Source organism: Camelina sativa, chromosome 17 (genome assembly GCF_000633955.1).
Source record: "Camelina sativa cultivar DH55 chromosome 17, Cs, whole genome shotgun sequence".
Lineage (NCBI taxonomy): Eukaryota > Viridiplantae > Streptophyta > Magnoliopsida > Brassicales > Brassicaceae > Camelina > Camelina sativa.
This window is the reverse complement of record NC_025701.1, coordinates 1,190,796-1,216,906: the sequence shown is the minus strand read 5'-3', so window position 1 is coordinate 1,216,906 and position 26,111 is coordinate 1,190,796. Positions and strand designations below refer to the sequence as shown.

The following is a 26,111-nucleotide window of genomic DNA, read 5'->3' as shown; positions in this document are numbered from 1 at the left end:
TACAATGGAGAAAGGGGTAGTGATGGAGCTGATTAGAGGGTCTACCAATTGGGCCAAAGTTGTGGAAGATATCGTGAAGCTTGAGAAGAAAACGTTCCCTAAACACGAATCTCTCGCTCAAACTTTCGACGGAGAGCTGCGCAAGAGAAACGCCGGTTTGCTATACGTCGACGTCGACGGAGAAACAATGGGTTATGCTATGTATTCTTGGCCGTCTTCGCTTTGCGCTTCCATCACCAAGCTCGCAGGTATTAGTATACAAAAGGTCCACCAAGTGTTCGATGAAATTACGCAGTGAGAAAAACGTTCATGATTAATTCACAAGCTTTAGGTAGAAACTAGGGAAGAAGGAGTGTAATTACTTAGCCAAACTTTTACTGAAACCTTTTTTAAAACCGTTATGATATATTAGCCGCACTAGCTAATAAGGAACCAATGATTCTAGTAAATTCGAGAGCTATCAATATAAGCTCTTACAAGAGTTTAGGATTAAGTGTAGCTTTGTTTTTGAATGCTTAAAGATGAATGAAAATATTAACATAGGTGTTTCTTATCAGACAAGTTAAGAGCTTAATCATCAGGAAGAATGTATCTCAAGTGTACTTTTACTTTCTTATGTTGTTTTGGATCATGTAGTGAAGGAGAATTGCAGGAGACAAGGTCATGGAGAAGCATTGTTGAGAGCAGCTATCGACAAGTGCAGAAGCAGAAAGGTGCAACGGGTTTCACTTCATGTCGACCCCACGAGAAGTGCTGCGGTGAATCTGTACAAAAAACTTGGGTTCCAAGTAGACTGTCTAGTGAAAAGTTATTACTCCGCTGATAGAGATGCTTACAGAATGTACCTAGATTTTGATGACTCTGTTTAGCCTAGAGAAGGTTCATTGGAATTATAAATGTTTTTTTTTTCCAGTTCGTGGCTGGTGAATGATACGCCTTGTACACACTCGTTGAGTAGTCTCTCTACATCAACATGTCTACCGGGTTTTTTAATATATTATCTTGAAACCATTAACTTCTTACTTGTAATTATTTTCTCTCAGATTTTGTAAATTAACCCCTCTTTTTTTTCATTATTAATTTAGTCTAAAAGGTTGCAAACTTAATTTGAAGTGTCAGTGTAGTTACATTTGGCCGGAACGTTGATAAATTTATTTATTACTTCATATAATATTAAATTAATAATTTTGTAATCTGATTAGTAATTAAATTTCACTTCAACTTAAAGTTTTAACAACTCTGTTTTCATGGATAATTTTAAATATTAAATATTACCAACCAAAACATAAAATAAAAAAATCGCTAGTATGTTAGTATAATTTTATCATATATGTCTAAATTAATCTCATGATAAGTGTTGATTTAAATTGAGGAAACAACAAAATGTATTAATACAAATTAGTCAATTAAAAAAAGAGGTTGGCATCATCGTCTTGCCTTCCGGCGTTGACACTGGCGATAACACTATCACCTAACATCTTGCCTTTCGACGTTGGCATGGATTGTGAATGGATCTCATCAATCGTGAGATCGGATTTTTTAAAGAAGGTTGAAGAAAGTTAAGAAATAATTGAGATTTTTTTAGAAAACACAATATATTAAATTAGTCAAACTATTACATTCTTCAAAGTTCAAACATTACAATTTCATAATCTAAATACCTAAACATTACAAAACATTACAAATTAGTGTTTTGGAGGTATTGACTAATTTGTATTAATATATCATTTTATCATATATGCTTAATTAATCTCATGATAAGTGTTGATTTAAATTGAGGAAACAACAAAATGTATCAATACAAATTAGTCAATTAACTCCAAAACACTAATTTGATATGATTTAAAAAAACACACTTTTTATGTTTGTTATAAAAAATATCTACATACAACATATAATTTTGTATATGATAACATCTTGTGCAAAATTTTAACACAAAATCTTTTGAATATGTCATATTAGTTCAAGATATGACATATTAATACAAAATCTTTTAACTATTAATTTTAATATTAGTTCAAGATATTTGAAATTGCTATACTGATGTAGAGTCCTATGATATGATGAAAATATGAACAAAGCTCAATTTAGAATTAGAGGATATTATAGCGAGAGATTTGAAATTAGATAAAATAAATCTCTTGCGAAGAAGTTGGCATAATTTAGAGTGAACTAAGGAAATTACAGTTGGGAGATTCAGTTAAAAATGACAAGAGATTAAAAGAAGAAAAATATATGAGATGAAAAACAGTTTTTTTTTCTCTTGATCACCAAAACCACAATAATAACATAACTAAATCCAAACCCCTTTCATTATGGGAAGATCGTACTTTTCAAACTCTTTCATGCTTAATAATTGACTGTGTGATTATGCTTAACATCACTTTGGAATTCTGATATAGCAAGCCATATTAATAGTGAATGATTTGGTCAATCATATGATGCCTTGAAGTTGTAGTGTGTAAATTAATTTTGAAGTTATAGTGTGTAAATTTAGTTGCTTAATTAAATAAAATATTGAGTTTAATTTCAAAACGCGGGGATAGCTCAGTTGGGAGAGCGTCAGACTGAAGATCTGAAGGTCGCGTGTTCGATCCACGCTCACCGCATTGTTTTTCTTTTTTTCCGAAATATTGACACGCCGCCGTATTGAGAAAGATTAAGAAACAACAGAAATTAGCAACCGACGTCGTATTAAGAAATATATAGAAACGAGACAAACTACGTCGGATTGTATGTAAAACCCTATGATATTCACCGACATCATTCTCGCCGGTGATTTTTAAACGTTTTGTTAATCCAATCATCGGAAAACTTCGAAGATGTCTCTCATTTCCTGCTGGGAATACGAACGATTCATGTCCCTGACGACCTATCTTCCGGCTATGTGCCGAAGGGCTACTGTGTTAAGGTTTTACTACACGGTAATTTCCACTGAGTTCTTGCATGATCAAAGCCTAAAACTATGGAGCAATTTACGAATCTTCAGTGTAATTGTAAGTGTCTCAGATTCAAGTTCAACAATTTACTATACTAAAACTTCACTCGAATATATTGTCTGATATAATAATAATTATGGTACATGTCACAAAACGGATTTATAATCTAATTGAAGTCGCATATCAATTAATTAACCTTCAATTCAAGAAGCCAAACCAACAAGCTTCTCGCTAACCTCCCACAGCTTTTTCGCCTTCTCTGCATCACTTGCTTCTTTAGAAAGCTGATTCTCAAACGAGGACGAGTTATTGTTCCAGCTCCAGTACACACCTGACTTTCCAAGACTAGGGTCGCTCACAACCTAACCACAAACCCCACACAACCTCAGTATCCAATCAAGAGTCTGTTTATAAAATACTTATTAGAGAGGGGGTTTGCAAATGAAAACTCTGACCTGTGCTAATCTTTTCCCAGCTTCTTCTTCAGATACATAACCTTTGGTGATATACTTCTGAAAAGGTGGAAAAAGAAGCCGAAACAGCGGTATGTGTTCTCTGAACAACCCGGTTGTAGCGATGCAGCCAGGGTAAAGAGAAGCAAAGGTGACTCCGGTTTCCTCGTGGTAACGTCTGTGAAGCTCCTGCATTGTCAGCATATTGCAGACTTTGCTGTCTTTGTAAGCCTTGGCTCCATCATACTCTCCTCCATCTATCATTGAACTGTTTTGTCCATCCAATCCCGATGCTAAGCCTCTTAAGTCGCCAAGGTTTGCCTTTGGTGGCACATTCCCAGCCAACGTGTTTGTGTTTCCTACAAGAACATAGATAAGAAGAACATTCATTTGTCTGAAAAGAGAATGGACTCTCATCTTATTGTCTATTGTTTACCTGTTATAGATCCTACGATGATCATACGTTTCGATGGATAATCCGATTTTTTCAGGTCTTCAAGAAGCAATCTTGAGAGAAGAAAGTGTCCCAGATGGTTGGTTCCAACGCTAAGCTCAAACCCTTCAGCTGTAAAAGAAGGTTCTTTAGCAGTCGGTTGGTAAACCGCGGCATTGCAGACAAGAACATCGAGTTGCTGTTCTGTTCTCCTGAAATTATCAACGAACTGCTTCACGCTTTCGAGCGAAGCAAGATCAAGATGCATCACTGTGTAATCTTCCTTAGACATTCCTACAGACTTGGCTGCTTTCTCGGCCTTGAGAAAGTTCCTGCAAGCCATGATCACATGCCATTTCCCTGTGTCTGCTAAAGCCTTTGCCGTGGCTAAACCTAAACCAGAAGAAGCTCCGGTGATCACTGCAGTGCCTTTTCTCTCAGTCTTCTTTTGCTCCGGGGATGCCTCGCTCGCCGGCGGCGTTGCTGTAACCGTCTGTGCGCGAACACCGGTGGAGAATCGCGGCTTTTGTCTCCTCTGTTCCTGCAACGAAACAGAGTAAAAAATACCTCAGGACATTTTCAATATCTTTTTTTGAGAATTTAACATTGATTGGGTGAATGATTTTACCTTGATGGTTAAGAGGGTGGAGATTTTGTCGGCTCTATAATGGTTTGATAATGAAGAACCAGTTAAAGTCGTCTCCTTTAGAGAAGCATTGAATTTGCTCTGCAGAATCACCATTGGCATACTGAGCTAAATTCTCAATTTTTCTCGAAGTATTATATAAAGACAGATGAATTAGTAATTATGAGACCCATACCTCTTTTTGGATTGAAATGGTTGAAGGAAGAAGAGAACAAGCAGCTTGAAGAGCCATTGTTGTACGGAACTGAAGGTAGTGTCACAGTGTGTATTCGAGTTTCGCCGATTTGAGGAGCGACAAAAGATAAGGTAGTATTGGGTTAGTGACACCTGTCTTTCCAGGCTCAAAGCTCTTCCCCTCAACCAATCAGATTACTAGTTTCAGATTCTTCTTCTTCTATCTCTCGTTTATTGGGCCTTGAGATGGGCTTTGGTTTTATTATTTGTTAAATCTTAACTGATCTCATTGAACACTGTTGATATGTGGAGCTGTAATGAATCTGGGCCGTCCAAATGTGTCAAGTAGAATTTGGTGGAAGAGAGAAGAAGGCGGCAACTCAACGGTCAATGGAGAAATTGGAGAAAGAGAACCAAAACAAACAAACAAAAAAAACGAGAAAAAAAGAAAAAACACTTTTGGATCACAGCTTTCTTCATCTTCTGTAATTTCTAACAGTTTGCAAAATTCCAATGAATATTTCCATTTTTGCCTCTATTTTATTTTACTTTCTCTTCTATTTTCTTTCTGTTTCCTCTTCCTCCTCCGTCTCCGTCACGGTTTCTAGACCATCTCCTCCTCCTCCATTGTCCCCTTCCTATGTCTATATAACAGGTAACTTTCTTTACCCCTCATCTTTCTAATCAATCATATCGATTTGCTAGTAAAATTTGATTTGATTTATATCATTGTTTGAAGGTAAATTGCATTGTAAAGTTACAAACTTTACATTAAAAAGTAATGAAAAAGAAAACTCCTTTAATTGCGCTATTATGTTAGATCTAGAAACACCTTTTGTATCAAATTATACCAAATTTTTGACTAAGTGAAAATGGAAATGATGATGAATTGTTGAATATTTTAAAGAATAGAGAACATCAGTTAATCTCATTTACCCTCTTTTCGATATTTTCATTTTTTATGGAGGCAAACAAAATTATAGTATATGACAACCCATAACTCTGTCTAGCTTAGCTAAACGTGTTAAAATAATTTAGGAAAAATATTTCTATTTTTTAAACAATAAGCTCTGACCTGTACGCAACCAAATTAAACACTAAAACTTATCTGTGATCAACTTATTATAGCTCTGTATAAATCTTCCTTCTCTTTCTTTTTGTCCAATTTATCTACAGAGAATTCTAAGCTTTTTTACCATCCAACTTGCATCATTTAGGTTTAACCCCAAAGCTATTTTGCAATCATAATAACTTTTGTTTTTTTTTCCCCAGCCTAATCTCTCTTTTGATGACAATGTAGGGTAATACCTAAGTTTTCTTCTTTACATGCAATTATATGCGGTTTTGCTTTTTTCGATAATCTTCCTTCTCTTAGTTTAAAAGATATCATTGGTTAATTTACTTTTCTATGAACATTTGTGTCCCTCTCATGAAGTCCAGGAAACGTAGGCAGTTCTTTCCTTCTTGTTCGTCTCATCACCAAGTAATCAACTCTCTTCGTTATGTTCTTCTTCTCCAAACTCATATCAAATTTGAATTATATCATCAAATTTGAGAGTAACCAACTTCAATCTCCGCATTTACATTGTTCTTGTGTGTCCCACCCGTTTCTTTAATCCTCAATGTATCGTAAATGAGTGTCATGCGCATTTTTCATTGTAACTTGCAAGTAATTAAGCTGACTCAAAATTTTCTGAGTTGAAAATCATATGCTTTGCTAATGTTAAACACACATATGTACCGTACGTGTGCAGGTAGAGGACGATGAAGCGTGGGAAAGGCGAGAAAAAGGCAACAAAGAGCCGAGATGGCAGTGGTCAAGTAGTTCCGCTCACGTAATAGCTCAATTGGCTAATTATTTGTTTTAGTGAGTATATATTGCTAGATATCACAGGGTATATTGATAACACATTCATATGTAAAAAAATATGCATGCATGTGATTAATTTATTAGGTGTATAATTTTTTAGATCTATCATCTCATATGTATATACATGCTTTATTAGTGAACCGGTGGTTGTAGCTACGGGTATGGTTGGAACTAGATCATGGATAGGAGGGCTCTTCACACGCTCCAATAGACGTCAAGACAAGTCATCAGTCGATTACACTTTGTCTCCTCTTCAGGTTAGGATAATCACAAGTATCATAAATATAAGACATTTGGAATATTTAATTTGTATAACATTTTTGGATTTGTAATCAATCGTACATAGGAGGAAAGACTTCAAAAGCTGCAAGACCGTATGGTTGTACCTTTCGACGAGACACGAATTGATCATCAGGTAGATGAATTTCCTTTATTATTAAGATGTTTATCAGTGAGTGAACAACATGCATTTATATTGTTTTGATTCTGTGCGGTTAATATATATATGGCAGGAATCACTAAAATCATTGTGGAATGTCGCGTATCCGAATGTTAGTCTCACGGGTTTAGTAACAGAACAATGGAAAGAAATGGGATGGCAAGGTCCCAATCCATCTACCGATTTCAGGTAAAATTGGATCTAAACTTAAGTTATTGCAAAGAAAAAGATGTATAAGCCATCTCAAGGGAAAACACTTAGCGGTGACTTGACTCCCTGTTTTGTTAACATTTTTGTTTGTAGGGGTTGCGGAATTATCGCCCTAGAGAATTTGCTATTTTCTGCAAGAACTTATCCGGTAAGATATTCATGAAAACATGCATGTTCATATACATAGTCTTTTTATAGTGTAATCATGTTCATATATATAGTTATGAAACATGTTCATATATATAGTTTTATTATAAGAACTTCTTTGCTCCACAAAATGTGTTTATACAACAACAAAAATGTGAAGGGTTGTTTCCGGAGGCTATTGTTCAAACAAAGAGGCGACCGGGCAAAGTGGGAGTACCCTTTTGCGGTGGCCGGAATCAACATCTCCTTCATGTTGATCCAAATGCTCGATTTACAAAATAATGGTAAGTTTCTTAATCTGTTACAATTTTATTCAGGTCATATTCCCTATTACGAAATGGATGAAATACAAATATAAGAGGATCGATGTTTTTGTATGATAACTCCGTCATTTCTAGACCAATTTCGTTTTCGAGTTTAAAAGCTTTAACTTTGTGTTTTGATTTTGTGCAGCAAAGCCGAAATGTCTTCCAGGGATGAATTTTCTCAAACTCTTAGAAGGTAAATAATTATATGTTCTTCTAAATTGAACCCCAAAAAAAAAAAAATGATTACTAAAAAGGTAATAGTGTATATGACGATCGCAAAAATAATCAAGAATCATATTCCAATAATTAACAGAAGACGAGAATGCATTCGATGTACTATACTGTATAGCTTTCGCGATGATGGATGCTCAATGGCTTGCAATGCACGCTTCTTACATGGAATTCAATGTATGCGCCTTCTCAATCAATCTATCTTCATTCTCCTTTTCGAATTGTTTTTTGGGAATTAGTTCTTAAGAATTGTATATGGTATGTATTTTTATCAGGAAGTATTACAGGCGACTCGGAATCAGCTAGAGAGAGAGCTTTCTTTGGATGATATTCATCGGATTCAAGATCTTCCTGCCTACAATCTTTTGTTCCAATAGTATTTTTTTCTTTCTTTTTTCTAGTTTGATTTGTTTATGTTGTACATTAATTGAAATTTATAAACGAAAATGAAAATGATAAACCAATGAAGCTCAAAAAGGTATAAAATGAATGATCATGAACATAACACATGTATGTAATAATAATGTTTGGTAACAGTGATGATGATGGTGTGGGAAATTATTAAGTGGAAGTGGAATCATTGACTTTTGTACTTTGAAAATCAACTGTTTTGTCTCTCTCTCGTAATATTATGAATTATGAATTATTTGTCGGTTCTATTTAATAATACTACTAAGTGTGAGTGGTTTATGGTTGTTTTTATATGAAAATGATATAAATTAATGTACACTTTTTCTTCTATTGTAATAAAGATCTTCAGACCAAAATAATTTATTTTATTGTCCTTGACGACATAAATTTAATTAAACTTGTTAATCATGACCATTCTTTTGAAAATTCGGTCTGTTTTATTACCTTTTTGTACATTATATAAATCTAAATAGTATAAGATAAGATTTCTTACGTGTGCTTTGGGTTGGAGGTCGTAAAAATTGGATATTTGATCTTATCCATTAATAATAACGAAAGAAAAGGGATCACTTTTTTTGAAAACCTAACGTGAAGGATAAGATGCCTCTTACCACCACATTTCCATGATTCCTATTCAAATTCGACTTATCTATATTTCTTCGATTTGTTGTTTCTTTTTTTGGTTTTCATTAGTAATTTCGATAAGATAATGTGACGAAAGCATTGGTCAGTCCAGCGATCTATTTTTTTGTCAGTAACTAAGATAAAAAGTTTGGCATATATGCCTAGAAAATTTGGTGGAGAAACCAAACAAAACATCAAAAACCTAATAAAGTCAAACTTCGAAATCATTTTTTTGTCCTCTCATATATTTGACATTTTTGTCATAAAAGGTCCCAACTTTGTTCATATCAACTTGCGCAAACCATGATTGATAAATAAAAGTCTCCCTGTAGATTTTATACCACTTCTCCAATATGTTAATTCAGGATTATTTAGGATCAATTTTAAAAAATAAAAAATGTTGTTTGATTTAAAAGATCTGATTTTTAAATTCAGGATAAATTTGTCACTCCCATTTTACTTAAAACAAAAAAAAACCTATATTCACATGATTTAGTTCGTTACATTACTATTTCAGTAACGGTACTGAGGCACACAATAAAGTTATGTTCCTCCTGACCATGAGTATAACTTATAAGAAACAATAACTCTGTTTTAACAAGCAAACAACAAATTACTCTGTTTCAACAAGCAAACAAACTCTATATACGACATATATTTTCTCAAAGGTTAGAAGACTCAAAACGCTATATACTAACCAAAAACACTGCCAACTGAATCGGTCGATTCAGTGATTCCAGCACAAAGCAAGAATTAGACTATATATGAGGAAACAAGCAAACAACATCAGAGTTGTCATCCAACGGAGGTTTAGCCACGATGAGTCATTGACATACTGCAGAAGTAGTTGAAGTCATGATGTTGGACCCTAAGCTGTTTTAGCCAAGAATCTGCAACGCTGTAAAGCGAAGCCAATCTTTCTTGATCATCATGATCCTGCGAAAGCCAAACATCGCCTTGCAATTGCATCTTGTAAGTAGCCATCCCAAATGGGAGCAGAGTTATGTCTTCCCCTTCCTTCCGCATCCTCTCCTTGTCCCCACCATTTTCTTCTGGTTCCATATCTGCAAATATTACAAAAGCATTATTAAAACCAGAGTGAATTTAACCAAGTTAAAAGATAGTAATATAGACCAGAGAGAATCTTCCTCACCTTGGAAAGAAGAGGAAAGAGTGTGATAAGTGAGGAAACAAGTGGATAAGTCTTTGATGGTTCTTCCCATTGGTATATGGTAAATCGGGTACCACGCTACCGACATCCAACTAGCTGGAGAAAGATCTACGCTTCTCAACGACATCAATCCAGGGTATCTCTGAGCCAATTCATTGATCTGGAAATCAAATCAAAACATCATTTGAGATGTTTATTCGTTAACGGATGGGGCTACATAAGGTATATATATTATCTACCAACCTTATCCATGAGAGGAACTCTGGTATAAGGAGCTGATCTCTCAAAGTATTGGAGATAAAGATAACCCAAACGATCATTCGGATGCAAGAGCGTGTTGTTCTCAAGTCCTTCCTCAGAGACACTCTCATCACTACCTGAATCGCTAAAAGGATCTCTACCCTCACATTCCCCATCTTCAGACTCTTCCCTAATCAAACCAACACCCAAAAACTAATCAGATATAAACATTATGTAGCTCCTTCATATGCTGCTAAACCAGAAAACACAATCTATTTCAAAGTTCATTCTAATGGTTTCAAATTCTGGATAAAGATTTCAAATTTAGAATCTGATCTATAAAATGGGATGAGGATCAAACCTTAATGTGATCAAGGAGGAGTGAGAGGTGCAAATCTGGATGGCAGAGAGGTAAGGAACGTAGTATTGAACAAGAGAAGATTCACCATTGGAAAGATGAATAGGAACACTAGCTCCATAAGCGCTCCATTCATCATAACAATCCCACAAATCACTCAACCTGAAAAACTCAACCTTTTCTCTCTCCCATGGATGCCACAATCGATTTAGGGTTCTATTCTCCGCCTGCAGCAGATCACAATTAAACAAACACCAAAATCGATCAATCAATAATAATCACACATTTAATTTTTTTTTTGGATAACGACAAAATACAAGAAAGAAACGTAATTTGAAACCTTGGGAAGAGATTGGGGTGGCACAAGAGGTGTTATGCAATGAAGGAATCGATCAAGATTCGATTTTTTTGTAGACCCTTTAACGTTCACCATGATTCTGCTTCTTCTCGACCGTAATTGAGAGAAAGAGAGAGAGAGAGAGAGAGAGATTGGGTTTCTTCTTCTTCTTCAATGGAGGAGAGAAGAAAGAAAGATGAGGCTTTTAGAAAGAAAGAAAGAGAGAGAGAGAGAGAGGGACGCAAGCGAGGGAGTATTTTAGATTTCTGAGCTTCGACGTTATGTATGAAGAAAGCTGAATTTAAGGGACAAGCAATAACACAAAAAAAAAAAAAAGATCGATGCTTTCAAGAACGAAAAAGTATGGGGTAAAACGATTACAATTGGAGAAGACAGAGAAACAATGAGTAAGCAATATCGATCGAATATTGTTTTCTTTTTCTATTTCAGTTTTTTAATCTTTTTCTGTGTGTGAGATTCTCCGAGACAAAAGAAAAACAGAAGCCACGCGTCGAGATCTCTAATCTTGAAGTCAGATCAATCGACAAGAGAGATTAAAAAAAAAAAAAGGTAAAGCCAGAAAATTAGGGAAACACAGAAGAAGAAGAAGAAGAAGAAGAAGAAGAAGAAGAAGATAGGAAGAAAAAGTCAGAACTTTTGTTGAATGAAAGGGGAAGGAGGAGAAAGGAAAGAGATTTTCCCGGGAAAGTCAAAAAGTTTTTCTCGGGAATTCTGGTTTGAGAATTGAAAAGTTTTTCCAAAATTTCTTTTTTAAAAAATTGCTTTACTCACAGACGCAAATTTCTCTCAAATGGTTTTGGACTTTTGGTTTAATGAGATGATGATCAGCGACGCACACCCGAAAAAAAAAAACAATTTGTTTATATTAAAAAAAAAAATGCAAAAAAAAAATTAAGTTTGACCAAATTTCCTCGTCCACCTGTAGCAAGTGGATTAAGTAGCCCTGTGAGTGTTAGCTGCTTTTTAATTCATTATCCAATTCGTATCCGCAGCGCTGCGTATCCGTCCATTATTACTAACTCGCGGATATTGCATCAGGGATATCCACTAATATATTGACTTGTAACTTGTAAGATTATTCTTTAAATAATGTTTGAGACGGACTATTGACCAAATAAACTACTACATACATTAGGCGTAATTATAGAGCAGTTTAGCGGCAAACACGGTCGTTATTTACATCCATCAATTTTAACGTATCGGATAGGTGAGTGATAGGTCGGTCAGTGAAATACTACTAGTTGACTATTAGCGTATCCGATACACACGTGTAAATTATTAATTACGTCGAACTTCGCAAAATGTAGCAAACAGCCTACGGTTTACCTCTAAAAGCAAATTAGTACTACTAATCAAGATTATGACCTTTTGAAAGCCTATAAATATACTAGCCATGTGGTAGTTCACGTGTGGCCCTCTGCACGTGACATGTTCGTATGCTCGTAGGGAAAAACGTCTTTTTTATACCTGGACAATTACACTATGTTGAATTCATACATCGGACTATCGACTGTGCTAAAACATACATGTAGTTTTAAAATATTTGAATTTCATACCTAAACTTTGAATTTCATACCTAAACTTTCGATTTTGTGCCTAAATATATAAAAACGTGTTTAATGTGTAACTCTGTTAATTTTTCCGTTACATCCATCTGACGTGGAATCCAACATGTACAGAAACATTTAGTTGAGAAATTAAAATTGAACCAAAACAACTTACCCTAGCCTCGAACCCGTAACCTTTACCATACAAATCAGCGGTTTAATACCATTTGAGCTACTGAAGATTTTGTTCTACGAACGAACAAATATATATATGATAACATAATAACTCCGAACAACCTGAGAAATCCCCAAAAAATATTGGGTCCGAGAGTGTAAGGTTTGGTCGGGTCGGGTTTCTCTTCCACACCTTCGTCAAACGACTCGTAGTTATTACTCCCGCCAGAATTGCCACCAAAGCTCCGCCGTAACAGGTCACCGGCTTCTGAGTTTCTGGGATTAGGGTTTGGTCTGTTAGGGATTGGAGGAGAAGAGGAGGAATTTTTGTTGGTAAGAGAAGCCATGACTGATACAAACTGCTCAAAATTCTTAATTTGTTAACAATCTGAGATCTTTGGGTTGTTAAAGGAAACAGTAAACCAAGGAATTGAAATAGAGGGAGAGAGAAGAAATTGAAATTTGTTAGCAATCTGATTTTGTTTATGGTGAAGCTACGGTGGCAACCCTTTTCCGGCGAATGTTTTTTCTTCACCAAAGATTTTTTTTTGAGATTTCTCTGTTTGTTTGGAACTGTTATTTATTCTATATATATAATACGTTTATAAGCTTAAGAAAATGTTCGGTAGCTCAGTTGGTCTTAAACTTGTTGGTTTGAATGCTAAAGGTCTGGAGTTCAAGTCTAGACTTAGACATTTTGGTTTAATTTTAATTTCTCAACTAAATGTAAAACGACGTCGTTTTACTATCTCTACATGTGGATTCCACGTCAGACTTACTTAACAGAAAAATTAACAGAGTTACATATTAAACACGTTTTTGTATATTTAGGCACAAAATCGAAAGTTTAGGTATGAAATTCATATATTTTAAAACTAAATGTATGTTTTAGCACAGTCGATAATCCGATGTATGAATTCAACCTAGTGTAATTGTCCAGGTATGAAAAAGACGTTTTTTCATGCTCGTAGACCGTAGCAGACTAAAGTAGTGGCGGCCACTTAAAAATTAAAATGATCAAACCTCACACACTTTGTGGGCTTTCAGATATGGGCCATAGAAAATGCTTTTCATAGACTCAATCTTGTTAGTTTGAGTCTTTGAGAAAAGCATCCGATGCAAATTATCCAAATCCAATAATGCATTTTCTAATAATTTTTTTCCTTCTTTTTGAAACATGATTTTCTAATAGATGGAGATACAAAGAATGTAACTTAAACTAATGATGTACTATCAAAACCAACGAAAGTGTAAACAAATTTTCTAGGAAAGTAGAGAGAGTTAATCGAAGTTATGAGTTAAGGGACACGAGAATTGATCCAGTAAAGATTGAGAAAATAAAACTCGATATTACTAGATAAGTGTATCTCTGATAAATGATAATTAAGCAAATTATCATATGCAGGACATTAAGTATTTTACACAGGGAAAAAAGAGGCATCAGAGAGCAAAGCGAATTCAAGTTTCTATTCTCATATAAATTTGATAGGCATTTTTTAGAAAAAGCGAATTCAAGAAATTGTTAGGTCTCTCACTCACACTGTAATGATCTTATCTGCCTCTTGAGAGAGCTTTTTCAGCAGTCTCCATCTCTTCAAGAATCCTCGCCTTCCTCTTCGCCGGAATCGGAGCCGTCGGACCAAAACTCACATAATGACCCGAAACCGCATTCAACGCCGAGTAAATGTCCCGGAAAGAAGTTTTCCCGAGAAGAGCTTTCTCTTTCCGGTACTTGGCAACCCATGAGTTGGACGCTTCTCTCAGCTCAGCCACAGCGTCAGCCACGTTCGGATCTGTCTTCGCCATCGAAAGCGTGTTCCTAACTTTACTGATCACTGCCGATGTATCTTTAATATACTCTTCATCTTCGGCGGCAGAGGCAGGCGCCGGAGCTAGAAACTGGATTGATTGGGTCAGAACCGTGGATGTGGCCGCTAGAGAGAGGAAATCGCGGCGGAGGAGGTGGTTGCGACGTGGGGGAGGAAGAGGCGGAGATACGGAGGCGGTGATGGACGGTTTATGCGGCGGAGGATTGGGTTTGAGAAGAGTAGCTGTCGCTGATGCTGAAGCCATTGTCGGAAAAGAAAAAAAAAAAGGAGTAAGAGAATGAAGAGAGTTTCTTTTGTTTTGTGTGTTGGTAAAAAAATCGGAGAAATGTGTTTCGGTGTGTTAGATTTGTGACACGTGTCCCTCCTCCTTATCTTCTTATCTAGATTGAGGGATCAGACATGAAAGTGAAGCAATGAGTTTCTTTGTTGTAGATCTTCTCTGGGTCCCACTTGCCAGGTCATGATTTTGTTTCTGTTTTTTACACTTTTGAGCTTCGTTTGTTTTTTAAATCTAAAGCCCAAACTAAAGAGAAGGCCCATATACTCAAATTAAACCATTGAAGCCCATAGGTCGAACCCCACCTGATGATGGGTGTGGTGGTGAGTCATTTTTTTTTGCGTGGCCTCCTTACTCAGTTTTTGAAAATGCAAGTAGAGGATGATGAAGGATTCGTTTAAATTGACCCACAAACACGTGACATTCTCTTGCTGTCATACACATGGGATACTGATGATGATTAATGATGAACCCTTTGTGTTTCTATTTTTAAAAATTATCACAAAATTTAGATGAAAGTGCAATTTATATATTCCAAATGTGCAACAAATAGACGTGATATGTATTAAAAACAGTTTAAAGATAAGAATCTTGTTCCAATGTAACACAACATGGATCCATCATCCATGATTTAATCAATTAAACTTATTTATGATTGTAATGTATGTACTACTCTTCTAGATTTTTAAGATTGGGTGGATGGCAAAATCTATAATAATTACGATTTAATAAGAGAAAGAATAAGTGTGGAGAAATATGAATGTAAGCTGTTTGGAATAAAAAGTATACGTGCAATAAATAATAAGCTGTTTTTTTTTTTTTAATTAAATCAACTTTGATTGGGCAAGTGTGAAAAGAGAGGAAAAAGGAAAAAAAAAAAGAAAAACGAAAGCTAANTCACTGCCGATGTATCTTTAATATACTCTTCATCTTCGGCGGCAGAGGCAGGCGCCGGAGCTAGAAACTGGATTGATTGGGNGCCGTGAACGATTTGTCAACACAACCAAATGGGAAAGAAAGCTTTAAAACTCCATCTAATTTTACACATTTATAGTCATGATCTACCAACCAACCTGTCCTTTAGGTTTTATTGTTACAAAAAAAATCACTTCGCATAAAAAACAAATTAATAACAAGTGTTGTGGATATCATGATTCCCTAAAACATGATTTTTTTTTTAAAAAGAAACTGATTATCTTTCCCATTATTAAATTATTGCATTTTAATAACTCAAGAAGCTAAAACATCTCTGTTTGACTTACCAAACCATATAGTTCTCGCCTTAAAAACACACACATCTACTTCTCTCTCCCTCTCTCTTTTAAATGCACTGTTTGGGTGGGTGAAAGAAAATGCATGAAACTTTAACTGAAAATAATGAAGGAAGATGAAAAGAACAAGTTGGATTGACTATAGGATGTGGAGCAAAGTTGAACAACAACTCATCTCTCTTTCCAAACCTTTGCAAGTCAGTCAATTCTCGTCTCTTCTGTCGTCTTGCTTTTTTAATTTAGGACACCCCAAAAAAACAAAAGTAAACTAGAATAATAGCTAATCGCATACTACTATTACACATTAACTATATATATCAAAGTATTAACACATTTCTAAAACATGACATAACCTCATAATTTATACTATTGTGGTTGATACATCAACATCCCAATTTAAATTACACGTTGCTGCCAAAAAAAATAATAACGTAAAAACATCTCTACGAATTTGATATATACTTATTATAAAGTCACAAGGTTCATGTATAATATTTATATTTATATAACATGCAAAAAGAATTGCATAAATTAATTCATGATACTATTCATATTGTAACCATTAATTACATTTAATAAGTTGAACTTTGAATTTTCAAATCTCTGTGTTTTTTTTTTTTTTTTGGTATGTGTGGACTAGTTATTAAAAGCCAAAACTACAAGTAAACATATAGGAAAGTAAATAATAAAATTTGATTTGGATGAAACATGAAAGAAGGGAGAAGCAGAAAAAGATTCTGTGGGGAAGGCTCTTTTGTTTTCTTTATCTTCTTCTCTCTGCTTCTTCGCTTTCTTCAATTAATGAGACCTCTCACCCATCTCTGCCACTTACATATTACAACAACTACTACTACTCAATCTCAATCTCTCTCTCTCTCTCTCTCTCTCTCTCTCTCTCTCTCTCTCTCTCTCTCTCTCTCTCTCTTTCGCACTCTTCCATAGTCATTGTCTGCGAATCATTTGTTCATGATCCTTCCTACTCAAAGGTTCGTTCTTTTTTGCTTTGATTTTCTCTAATTCCTTACATTTTTTTTATCGTTTGTTTCTTCTATTGTGTGTAATCTTATCTGGCTTGGCTCGTGGCGTGCGAGTATTGGTAGAAAGATCTTCTCTGATGATCCTGGTTTGTTCTTATTTTTGTTGCCACTCTGTATTGTTTGAGGGGGTTGTCTAGGAAAGTTATTGAATCTTTCGCAGATCCATTTATCTAAAATTGGATTCTTTAAAAAGTGAATCGCTTTTACACTTAAAAATCCCACCTTTTGTTGTTCTCTTTTTCTTTTGGGGTTTTTACTTTCATCTCTCTGTCCACTTACAATGTCCAAATTCATGAGTTTAGTAAAAAGAATTATGAAATCCTCTGTTTTTAGACATTTAGCAGAATCTTTGGAATTTCACAATTAGGGTTTTGTTATGTTGCAGCATTGCTATATTTGTCTCTCTTATATAAAACCCATATAAAGTTATCTCTTTTGCTCAAACTACTTAGATAAGGCTTTGGAGATTTACATCATCAGTTTTGTTTCTCAATGGATAGATTTATAATTGATGATTTAAGGGAGTCATTATATGAGAACCTGTAATCAAACCAAATGTGTGTAGTGCAGGGTTTAGGATCAGACTCTTCTTAAACAATAATTCTTGAAAAATCTGTTCACTTTTGTTTTTTCTCAAAGTCAAAAGAGTTGTATGGAAACTTGTTTCATTATTTCATCTTGCAATTTGTCCCAATAACAATTGTTTGGATTCATGTGACTCTATGAGACATATTGGGACACTCTCTGTTCTTGATTTGTATGCTTTTTTTGTTTTCCTGTCTTTTGGGTTCTTAGTTTTGATTAGTTTATTCGCAAGGATTAGTGATGAAAACATTACAAAACATGGAGCCATAGAGAGTCTTAAGGATGGTCCAATACCAAACAATTAGGACAGGCTGTTTAGTAAATATCTTTATATTCTATTGCTAAAATCACATGCCGGGTTTTCTTCTTTATGACTTGTTTGCGTCTGCTTTTCTCTTTTGGAACTTTGCAATAAACTAATCACTAGATCAATTTTTTCAGCTCACGGTCCATGCATCATCATTGACCAAGATTCGAAGAAAAGGTTTTGCCCACAAAGAGTATTTTAATATAGAAAAAATAGAACTTGTGTTAAAGCTCTTTGATTTGACCAAATCTGTAGCTAAAGCCTTTTACATTGGGGGTTGGGGATCCGGTGTTGGAACAAAAGGAGAAAGTCTTTTTGTCCCTTTTCCACAGTCTCTCTGCGATCAGATCCATAGTGTATGCTTGCATTGACCAATGGGGGGTTGTGTCTCTAAGAGTACGTGGAGCAATGAAGAGTCTATGCATCGACCGTGTCTCGGGATGGGATGTTGTGGGAGCAAAATGGGGAAGGGAGCTTTTTCAGACCGCATCGTTTCGCTTCATAACTTGGTCTCTATCCCGAATCGAATCATCGGCAATGGAAAGAGTAGGAGTTCTTGTATTTTTACTCAACAGGGACGCAAGGGTATTAATCAGGACGCCATGATCGTATGGGAAGTGAGTTTCTTCTTCTTCTTATTCTTCCTCAATGATGTTTATTAGAACTTTGTGTTCCCCAAGTAAGTAGGATTTGGTTTTGTGTTTTTTTTCGTAGGATTTTATGTCGAAAGATGTGACCTTTTGTGGCGTGTTTGATGGACATGGTCCCCATGGTCATCTTGTTGCTCGTAAAGTGAGAGACTCATTGCCTGTGAAGTTGCTGGCTCTCCTGAATTCCACTAAGTCAAAGCAAAACGGATCCACAGGAACTCGTACAAGCAAACCCGATAGCCTAGAAGCTGATAAGGAAGAATCTACTACTGAGGAGGATAAATTGAATATCTTATGGGAAGAAGCTTTCTTGAAATCATTCAATGCTATGGATAAGGAACTGCGATCTCATCCTAATCTAGAATGCTTCTGCAGTGGCTGTACTGCTGTTACAATCATTAAACAGGTAATCTTGACATCTGTTTTTTGTTTGGTTTCAAACACAATCTTCCTCGGGACTTCCATTGTGTTTTCCAAGTATCGGTTTTGATGTGGTTTGGTTGTTTCAGGGGTCAAATTTATTCATGGGAAACATTGGGGATTCTCGGGCGATACTTGGGTCCAAAGACAACAACAACTCGATGGTTGCAGTTCAGCTAACAGTTGACTTGAAGCCTGACTTACCAAGTATTATGCTTTTAGCAACATTTTGTGATATTTGCTCCCATCTCTACCTTTTTCATTTAGTCTTACTTTTTAGATATTGTTAAATAGGGGAAGCCGAGAGGATCAAACAGTGTAAAGGTCGTGTCTTTGCACTAGAAGACGAGCCAGAGGTGTCACGAGTTTGGCTACCATTTGATAATGCTCCTGGATTAGCTATGGCAAGAGCTTTCGGTGATTTCTGTCTGAAAGACTACGGTGTGATTTCAATACCAGAGTTCTCTCACCGTGTTCTTACAGATAGAGATCAGTTCATTGTCTTGGCCTCAGATGGAGTAAAGCACCGAACTTTTTAAAGATTCTTCTAAGCATTATCAATATGAATTTCTTTTTACTGATGATATCAACCTTTGGTTTGATAGGTGTGGGATGTGCTAAGCAACGAAGAAGTGGTTGAAGTCGTAGCATCAGCTTCAAGCCGGGGATCAGCGGCTAGGCTCGTGGTGGATTCAGCTGTACGCGAATGGAAACTTAAGTACCCAACTTCGAAGATGGATGACTGTGCAGTTGTGTGTTTGTTTCTAGACGGGAGAATGGACTCAGAGTCATCAGATAACGAAGAACAAGGCTTCTCCTCAGCAACAAACGCAGCAGAATCAGATGAAAGCCAGGGAGCAGAACCGTGTCTTCAGAGAAACGTCACAGTCAGGTCATCATCATCAACGGATCTAGAAAACAACAGTTACGGTAATGTGATAGCGGAGACTGGTAAGAATGCAAAGAAGGAGACAACGAAGGAAGGAGAACAGAACTGGTCGGGACTAGAAGGTGTTACTCGAGTCAACTCTCTTGTCCAACTTCCGAGATTCCCTGGAGAGAAACCAGAAGACTTGTTGAGACCTGGCTTTTGATTATTTTCTGAACTGATTTTGTTGAGGGAAATAAAAATGTTTTATTCTTAAAGTGAAATGCCTGTGGAAAGCATATGTAAGTAAATGTCTTTAGGTCTTTTGGTCACTATCTCAAAATCTGTATTTGAATGAACTCTGAAAAAAAAAGAATCAAAACTTTGTGAGATAAAACAAAAAAAGGTCCCACCGAGACTTGAACTCGGGTTACTGGATTCAGAGTCCAATGTCCTGACCACTAGACCATGGGACCATTTGTTTTTTACATTTGCACATCCATTTAAAAATCAAAACCGAGTGTTCGAGAGTATATGACTAATGTCGCTGCCGCACCGGCGGCTTAACGATATTACCGATGCGAAGATTTTACCGGAAGCACTTTTGTGTAGCTCTTCTGAATCGTCCGCAGTCTTCTTCACAATCTCTCTGTCTTTACAAAAATGACGGCTTGTTGTTGGATGATGATTCAAAGTGTTCAAGGAGAAGTGTTAGGTGGGTGTTCAATAGCAGCAGCAGCTCGATTCCTCCTCCGGAATGGGTAGAACCCTTTAACGATGTCTCCGATTTGGTGAAATCGAGTCGTAATCTCAAGCCATCTCCATGGGTAAGCCAAATTCTCAACCTTTTAGATGGCTCAGATTCCATGGAATCGAATCTAGACGGTTTCTGCTGTAAGTTCCTTATCAAACTATCGCCAAGTTTTGTTTCGTTTGTGTTGAAGTCTGATGAGATTCAAGAAAAGCCAAGTATTGCTTGGAGATTCTTTAGTTGGGCTGGTAAGCAGAAGAAGTATACGCATAGCCTCGAGTGTTATGTCTCCTTGGTTGATGTATTGGCTCTGGCAAAAGATTTGGATAGAATTAGGTTTCTCTGTTGTGAAATCAGGAAGTTTGAGTTTCCTATGAGTGTTGCTGCTGCAAATGCTTTGATTAAGAGTTTTGGGAAGCTTGGAATGGTTGAGGAGTTGTTGTGGGTTTGGCGCAGAATGAAAGAGAATGGGATTGAGCCGACTTTGTATACTTATAACTTTTTGATGAATGGATTAGTTAGCTCTATGTTTGTTGATTCTGCAGAGCGTGTTTTTGAGGTTATGGAAAGTGGGCGGATCAAACCTGATGTTGTGACTTATAACACGATGATTAAAGGTTATTGTAAAGCAGGGCAGACACAGAAAGCTTTGGAGAAGCTTAGAGATATGGAGACGAGAGGCCTTGAGGCTGATAAGATTACGTATATGACAGTGATCCAGGCTTGTTATGCAGATAGTGACTTTGGTTCTTGTGTGGCTTTGTATCAAGAGATGGATGAGAAGGGAATTCAAGTCCCGCCTCATGCGTTTAGCTTGGTGATTGGTGGACTTTGTAAGGAAGGGAAATTGAATGAAGGGTATGCTGTTTTCGAGAGTATGATCCGTAAAGGGTCTAAACCAAATGTAGCTATATACACGGTTCTGATTGATGGTTATGCGAAAAGCGGAAGTGTTGAAGACGCGATAAGGCTTTTACATAGAATGATAGACGAAGGGTTTAAACCGGACGTGGTAACTTATTCCGTTGTTGTTAATGGTTTGTGTAAAAACGGGAGAGTGGAAGAGGCGTTGGACTATTTCCAGACTTGCCGGTTTAATGGATTGGCTATCAATTCAATGTTTTATTCTATTCTTATTGACGGTTTAGGAAAAGCTGGTCGAATAGATGAAGCTGAGAGGCTTTTTGAAGAAATGTCTGAAAAAGGATGCACAAGGGATTCATACTGTTACAATGCACTGATCGACGCGTTTACAAAGCATGGGAAAGTGGATGAAGCGATAACGCTGTTTAAGAGAATGGAGGAAGAAGAAGGTTGTGATCAAACGGTTTATACATACACAATACTCATATCGGGAATGTTCAAAGAACATAGAAACGAAGAGGCGTTAAAGCTTTGGGACATGATGATAGATAAAGGGATAACACCAACGGCAGCTTGCTTCAGGGCGTTATCGACTGGTCTTTGTCTGTCGGGAAAAGTGGCGAGAGCGTGTAAGATTCTGGATGAGTTAGCTCCAATGGGTGTGATACTTGATGCAGCGTGTGAAGATATGATCAATACACTGTGTAAAGCTGGTAGGATAAAGGAAGCATGTAAACTAGCAGATGGGATAACAGAGAGAGGGAGAGAAGTGCCAGGGAGGATCAGGACAGTGATGATCAATGCATTGAGGAAAGTGGGGAAAGCAGATTTAGCAATGAAGCTAATGCATAGCAAAATAGGGATTGGTTATGAGAGAATGGGTAGTGTGAAAAGGCGTGTCAAGTTTAGGACTTTGCTTGATGATGATACTTTTTGACTTACGTGACTTTTTTAAGAATCTTCATTACTGCGCACGATTGGGTTTAAGAATTTTTAATTAGTTGATGTAACATTGTTCTTTCAAGTTAACTGAACGTCACAGAGATTCTGGCGTTGACTCCTTCGTCAACGAAAACCAAACCAAAACCCTCAGACCATTACAGAGGCTTCTATTGTTGAAGCATAATCATCATCTTTTTCTTGAAATAGAGATTTCCTTTTTTTTTGTAATTATTTATAACGTTCTAATAAATTATTACTTTGTTTTATAAAAAGAAGAATATTTCCTTTTTTCACGGAACGTCTCCTATTTGTTTTTGTTTTTTTGAAATAGAGATTCTTTTCAGAAAAAAGGCCAGTAATCTCCTATTATAATAAGTTTTAATAAATCTTTCCTTTTTTTCATTTCTAATAAATTTCTTTTTTTCTATTTACCCTAAAGATCTGAACAGTAACAATGTATTTGGTTATGCATATTTGTACATAATATTATATATTTATGAAATTTACATATTACGGAAATTTTAAAATAATAATTATAATTATAAAACTAATATGATAATCTATTATTTATTTGTTTAATATAACTAAATCATGTTTTATAAGTTATTTGCCAAAATATAACTAAATTACATAATTGCATATTCCAACTCATAACATTTTGATCTAATAATAATACTTATCAATCCAAATAAATCTTTGAGAACCCACTCTTAGGAGATGGATCCACAAGGCAACTCCGGATGTACGAAAACTGTCCATTGGTGTCTGTCGATGGATCTGCTATGATTTGTTGCATCGACCACGATCCATGCTCCATGCTTCTTCAGACGATGCTTCTTCGGACGATGGCAGGTTTCGAGTGAACACCATCTCCCTCACACCAAGTAAATGACAAAGTGCTTAAATCGCCGCCACACGTAAATATACATATTCTATTACGATCCAACTTGGTTTAGTGGACCTAAATATCTACTAATTAATATACTATTCTATTTTTGATAAACAATAATAAATAATATAAGCAAAAATCAAATGTGTTGATATATTGTATGGTTTAGAAACTCACTAAAGAACTCGATGATATAAATTGTACAATTTGAAATCAAATGTGATGATATCAACCATATTTCAGATGAATGATTTAAAAAGTCGATAATTACATTGCAATTTTTGCAAATATTACTCATCTTTGTTATTGTTGAAAAACAAATGTTATTATTGAGAGATGTAATGGAAAAATCATATTCATGTATCTACTATTCTATTTTTGATAAAAAAAAAACTAAATAATATAAGCAAAAATCAAATGTGTTGATATATCGTATGGTTTTAAAACTCACTAATGAACTGGATGATATAAATCATATTTCAGATGAATAGTTTAAAAATTCGATAATTACATTGCAATTTTATGCAAATATTACTCTGCCGTTAAATACAAGGAAGATGGAAGTTAAGAAGATGATTGATTTTCTCCTCTCTCTCGTTGATGATTTTTGAAGAATGAAGAATAAGTGAAGTGAAGATAGTTGTGAGCTCTTATGTTCCAAAGTTTAGCGCAAATCAAGCTACCTGAAGCTTGAAGCTAGAGGAGTCGAAAGGAAAAGACAAAGCAATTAAGACCAACTCATGGTCCTTTTGTGGTTGGACCAGTTTTAAAAGTCAAAATCTTAAAGCTTGTTCACTTTGTTTGTCCTTTCTTCGTGCTTTGGTGTGTGCTTTGCTTGTAACATGTTAGCACGTCGAGCACATTATAATAATGATCTTATAATATAGTAAAAGGTTCAATATATAATTGAGTTATAATTTTGCTAAACTAACAATATAATGATTTGTTACAAGCGAACTTGTGACCTGTGACTTTCGAGCCACTAACCGTAAAGCTCGGATTCAAACTTTCCAAGCGCGTTAGTAACCAGATTCTATTACTAGTGAACTAAATCCAATTGTAACCTTAGAAAACCGAATAAATTTCAGTAAACCGATCCATAAACCAAATTGGAAAAAAATAATTTCCCTGTTTAACAGGTGTTGAAATATTGCTGAACAAAAACGAAGCGAGCACCCTTTAAAATGCCTTCAATTTCTCTGGCGCCATTGATTTAGTCTTCTCTCTGTGACTACAAAGTACCCATTCGTTGAAACCATTTTCTTCCCATTTTCGATTTCTGTCAAAATCCAACGACCTCCACAATCTCCCAAAAACTCTTTCTTGAGTAAGTTTCTTGATCTTAAAAAAAAACAAACCATCTCAAAGAATGGCACGACATGATCCTAATCCATTTGCTGATGAAGAGATCAATCCTTTTGCGGTAAAGAGCTCTGTTCCATAAATCTTGAATACAAAATGTCTGAATCTCTCTGTAATCTTTATCCATTTGGTCTCAATTTATAATGTTGTAGAATAATACAAGTGTACCTCCTGCGAGCAACTCTCATCTCAAGCCACTTCCACCGGAACCTTATGATCGTGGTGCAACCATTGATATCCCTTTGGATTCTGGCAATGTACGATATCTTCAATACCTTCTGCATTTTACCTTTCATGTTTACTCAAAATCTGGGTAGATGACACGGGAAATCTCATTTTTCTGATTCTGTTTAAAGGATCTTCGAGCTAAAGAGATGGAACTTCAGGCTAAGGAGAACGAATTGAAGCGGAAAGAGCAGGTGATTTCTGGTTACCGAGTCTCTTCAGTCGATATCCAAGCTAATCTTGAGACTTACAGTTTCAATGTGGACTGTATCTTCTAACCATCTTCTTTTTCTCATTGTAATGCAGGAGCTTAAAAGAAGAGAGGACGCAATAGCGCGAAGTAGTGCAATCTTTCTACATATGTTTTACTACATCTTCCAATGACCTTTTTACGAGTTTTTGTAACTAACCTGATACGGTTGTTTTGGTAGCTGGGGTTGTCATTGAAGAGAAGAATTGGCCGGAGTTTTTCCCCATAATTCATCATGACATTCCAAATGAGACTCCAATTCATCTACAGAAGACCAATACGTCGCATTCACCACATTGTTAGGTCTGTAAACCCGCCTAAGACCGCTGCTAATAATCCAGACAAAAGTTTAACTTGTGGAAAAATTCTTGAACTATGCAGGTTTAGTAGGATGCCTCTTGTGGAATATTGTGGCAGTAACTGTAGCTTGGATCAACGGAGGAGGTCACTATTTTTACCCAAACGATCAGTTCCATAATGTTATTTCCTCTGACCATGTTGATCCATCTGATATGCTTCGTTTTGCAATCAGGTCCCACTATATGGCTCCTCTCTATCATCTATTTCATTGCTGGGGTACCTGGAGCTTATGTCTTATGGTACCGTCCTCTTTACCGAGCTACCAGGTAAAAAACCAGCTTTCTTAGTATATGCAGGAACTTTCTCGGGAACAGGATGCATTGTGTAAAGATATATGACATGAGTTAATATACAACGTGTGTGTACCTCTTGCAGAACTGATAGTGCCCTGAAGTTTGGAACCTTTTTCTTGTTTTACGTGGTAAGAAAACCGCATTTCCATTGGTCAATTTCCTCTGCATTAAAGGTTTTCAGGAAGCCATAAGAAAATAA

The 26,111-nt window shown here is 36.0% G+C and overlaps 8 protein-coding genes and 2 non-coding genes across 15 annotated transcripts in view; 6 read left to right on the top strand and 4 right to left on the bottom strand.

Moving 5' to 3' along the window:
- LOC104754487 (N-alpha-acetyltransferase 11-like) lies at window positions 5–1,015 on the top strand. The gene is made up of 2 exons (XM_010476693.2): window positions 5–248; window positions 637–1,015. The coding sequence occupies exons 1-2, from the start codon at window positions 5–7 to the stop codon at window positions 867–869; spliced, it is 477 nt and encodes a 158-aa protein (XP_010474995.1). The 3' UTR covers window positions 870–1,015.
- Window positions 2,537–2,609, top strand: TRNAF-GAA. Its single transcript has one exon. It is a non-coding gene; the product is annotated as a tRNA-Phe (tRNA).
- Window positions 2,992–4,802, bottom strand: LOC104754485 (protochlorophyllide reductase C, chloroplastic). Its single transcript, XM_010476691.2, has 5 exons — window positions 4,646–4,802; window positions 4,453–4,551; window positions 3,828–4,365; window positions 3,395–3,750; window positions 2,992–3,301 (listed from the first exon to the last, which is right to left on the bottom strand). Exons 1-5 carry the CDS (start codon window positions 4,700–4,702, stop codon window positions 3,143–3,145), a joined length of 1,209 nt encoding a protein of 402 aa, XP_010474993.1. The 5' UTR covers window positions 4,703–4,802; the 3' UTR covers window positions 2,992–3,142.
- On the top strand, window positions 5,198–8,442 carry LOC104754484 (ELMO domain-containing protein A-like). 6 transcript variants are annotated; one of them, XM_010476687.2, is made up of 11 exons: window positions 5,644–5,945; window positions 6,080–6,127; window positions 6,399–6,479; window positions 6,651–6,771; window positions 6,861–6,929; window positions 7,027–7,142; window positions 7,257–7,311; window positions 7,471–7,594; window positions 7,764–7,811; window positions 7,932–8,026; window positions 8,125–8,439. In XM_010476687.2, exons 3-11 carry the CDS (start codon window positions 6,409–6,411, stop codon window positions 8,224–8,226), a joined length of 801 nt encoding a protein of 266 aa, XP_010474989.1. In that variant the 5' UTR covers window positions 5,644–5,945; window positions 6,080–6,127; window positions 6,399–6,408; the 3' UTR covers window positions 8,227–8,439. The 6 variants fall into 6 exon arrangements, with proteins under 6 accessions (XP_010474991.1, XP_010474989.1, XP_010474985.1 ...); XM_010476689.2 differs by lacking the exons at window positions 5,644–5,945; window positions 6,080–6,127 and adding an exon at window positions 5,198–5,299; XM_010476683.2 differs by lacking the exon at window positions 5,644–5,945 and having other exon boundaries at window positions 5,976–6,127; window positions 6,399–6,511; window positions 8,125–8,441.
- LOC104754483 lies at window positions 9,367–11,850 on the bottom strand. Its single transcript, XM_010476682.2, has 5 exons — window positions 10,994–11,850; window positions 10,657–10,880; window positions 10,299–10,485; window positions 10,038–10,215; window positions 9,367–9,948 (listed from the first exon to the last, which is right to left on the bottom strand). Exons 1-5 carry the CDS (start codon window positions 11,084–11,086, stop codon window positions 9,695–9,697), a joined length of 936 nt encoding a protein of 311 aa, XP_010474984.1. The 5' UTR covers window positions 11,087–11,850; the 3' UTR covers window positions 9,367–9,694.
- On the bottom strand, window positions 14,060–14,857 carry LOC104754482 (photosystem II repair protein PSB27-H1, chloroplastic). Its single transcript, XM_010476681.2, has one exon. It carries the CDS (start codon window positions 14,803–14,805, stop codon window positions 14,284–14,286), a length of 522 nt encoding a protein of 173 aa, XP_010474983.1. The 5' UTR covers window positions 14,806–14,857; the 3' UTR covers window positions 14,060–14,283.
- LOC104754481 (probable protein phosphatase 2C 1) lies at window positions 16,828–20,303 on the top strand. Its single transcript, XM_010476680.2, has 6 exons — window positions 16,828–17,095; window positions 18,173–18,655; window positions 18,753–19,094; window positions 19,198–19,315; window positions 19,403–19,626; window positions 19,714–20,303. The coding sequence occupies exons 2-6, from the start codon at window positions 18,413–18,415 to the stop codon at window positions 20,200–20,202; spliced, it is 1,416 nt and encodes a 471-aa protein (XP_010474982.1). The 5' UTR covers window positions 16,828–17,095; window positions 18,173–18,412; the 3' UTR covers window positions 20,203–20,303.
- TRNAQ-CUG lies at window positions 20,381–20,452 on the bottom strand. Its single transcript has one exon. It is a non-coding gene; the product is annotated as a tRNA-Gln (tRNA).
- LOC104754480 (pentatricopeptide repeat-containing protein At1g03560, mitochondrial) lies at window positions 20,485–22,703 on the top strand. The gene has a single exon (XM_010476679.2). The coding sequence runs from the start codon at window positions 20,555–20,557 to the stop codon at window positions 22,526–22,528; it is 1,974 nt and encodes a 657-aa protein (XP_010474981.1). The 5' UTR covers window positions 20,485–20,554; the 3' UTR covers window positions 22,529–22,703.
- Window positions 24,396–26,111, top strand: part of LOC104754478 (secretory carrier-associated membrane protein 2-like) — a 3,719-nt gene continuing 2,003 nt past the window's right edge. The window contains 9 exon segments of the mRNA XM_010476677.1: window positions 24,396–24,845; window positions 24,937–25,041; window positions 25,141–25,203; window positions 25,316–25,349; window positions 25,441–25,530; window positions 25,533–25,562; window positions 25,641–25,703; window positions 25,792–25,885; window positions 25,995–26,040. Of these exon segments, the coding sequence (XP_010474979.1) occupies window positions 24,792–24,845; window positions 24,937–25,041; window positions 25,141–25,203; window positions 25,316–25,349; window positions 25,441–25,530; window positions 25,533–25,562; window positions 25,641–25,703; window positions 25,792–25,885; window positions 25,995–26,040 (579 nt within the window). The 5' untranslated portion in view covers window positions 24,396–24,791.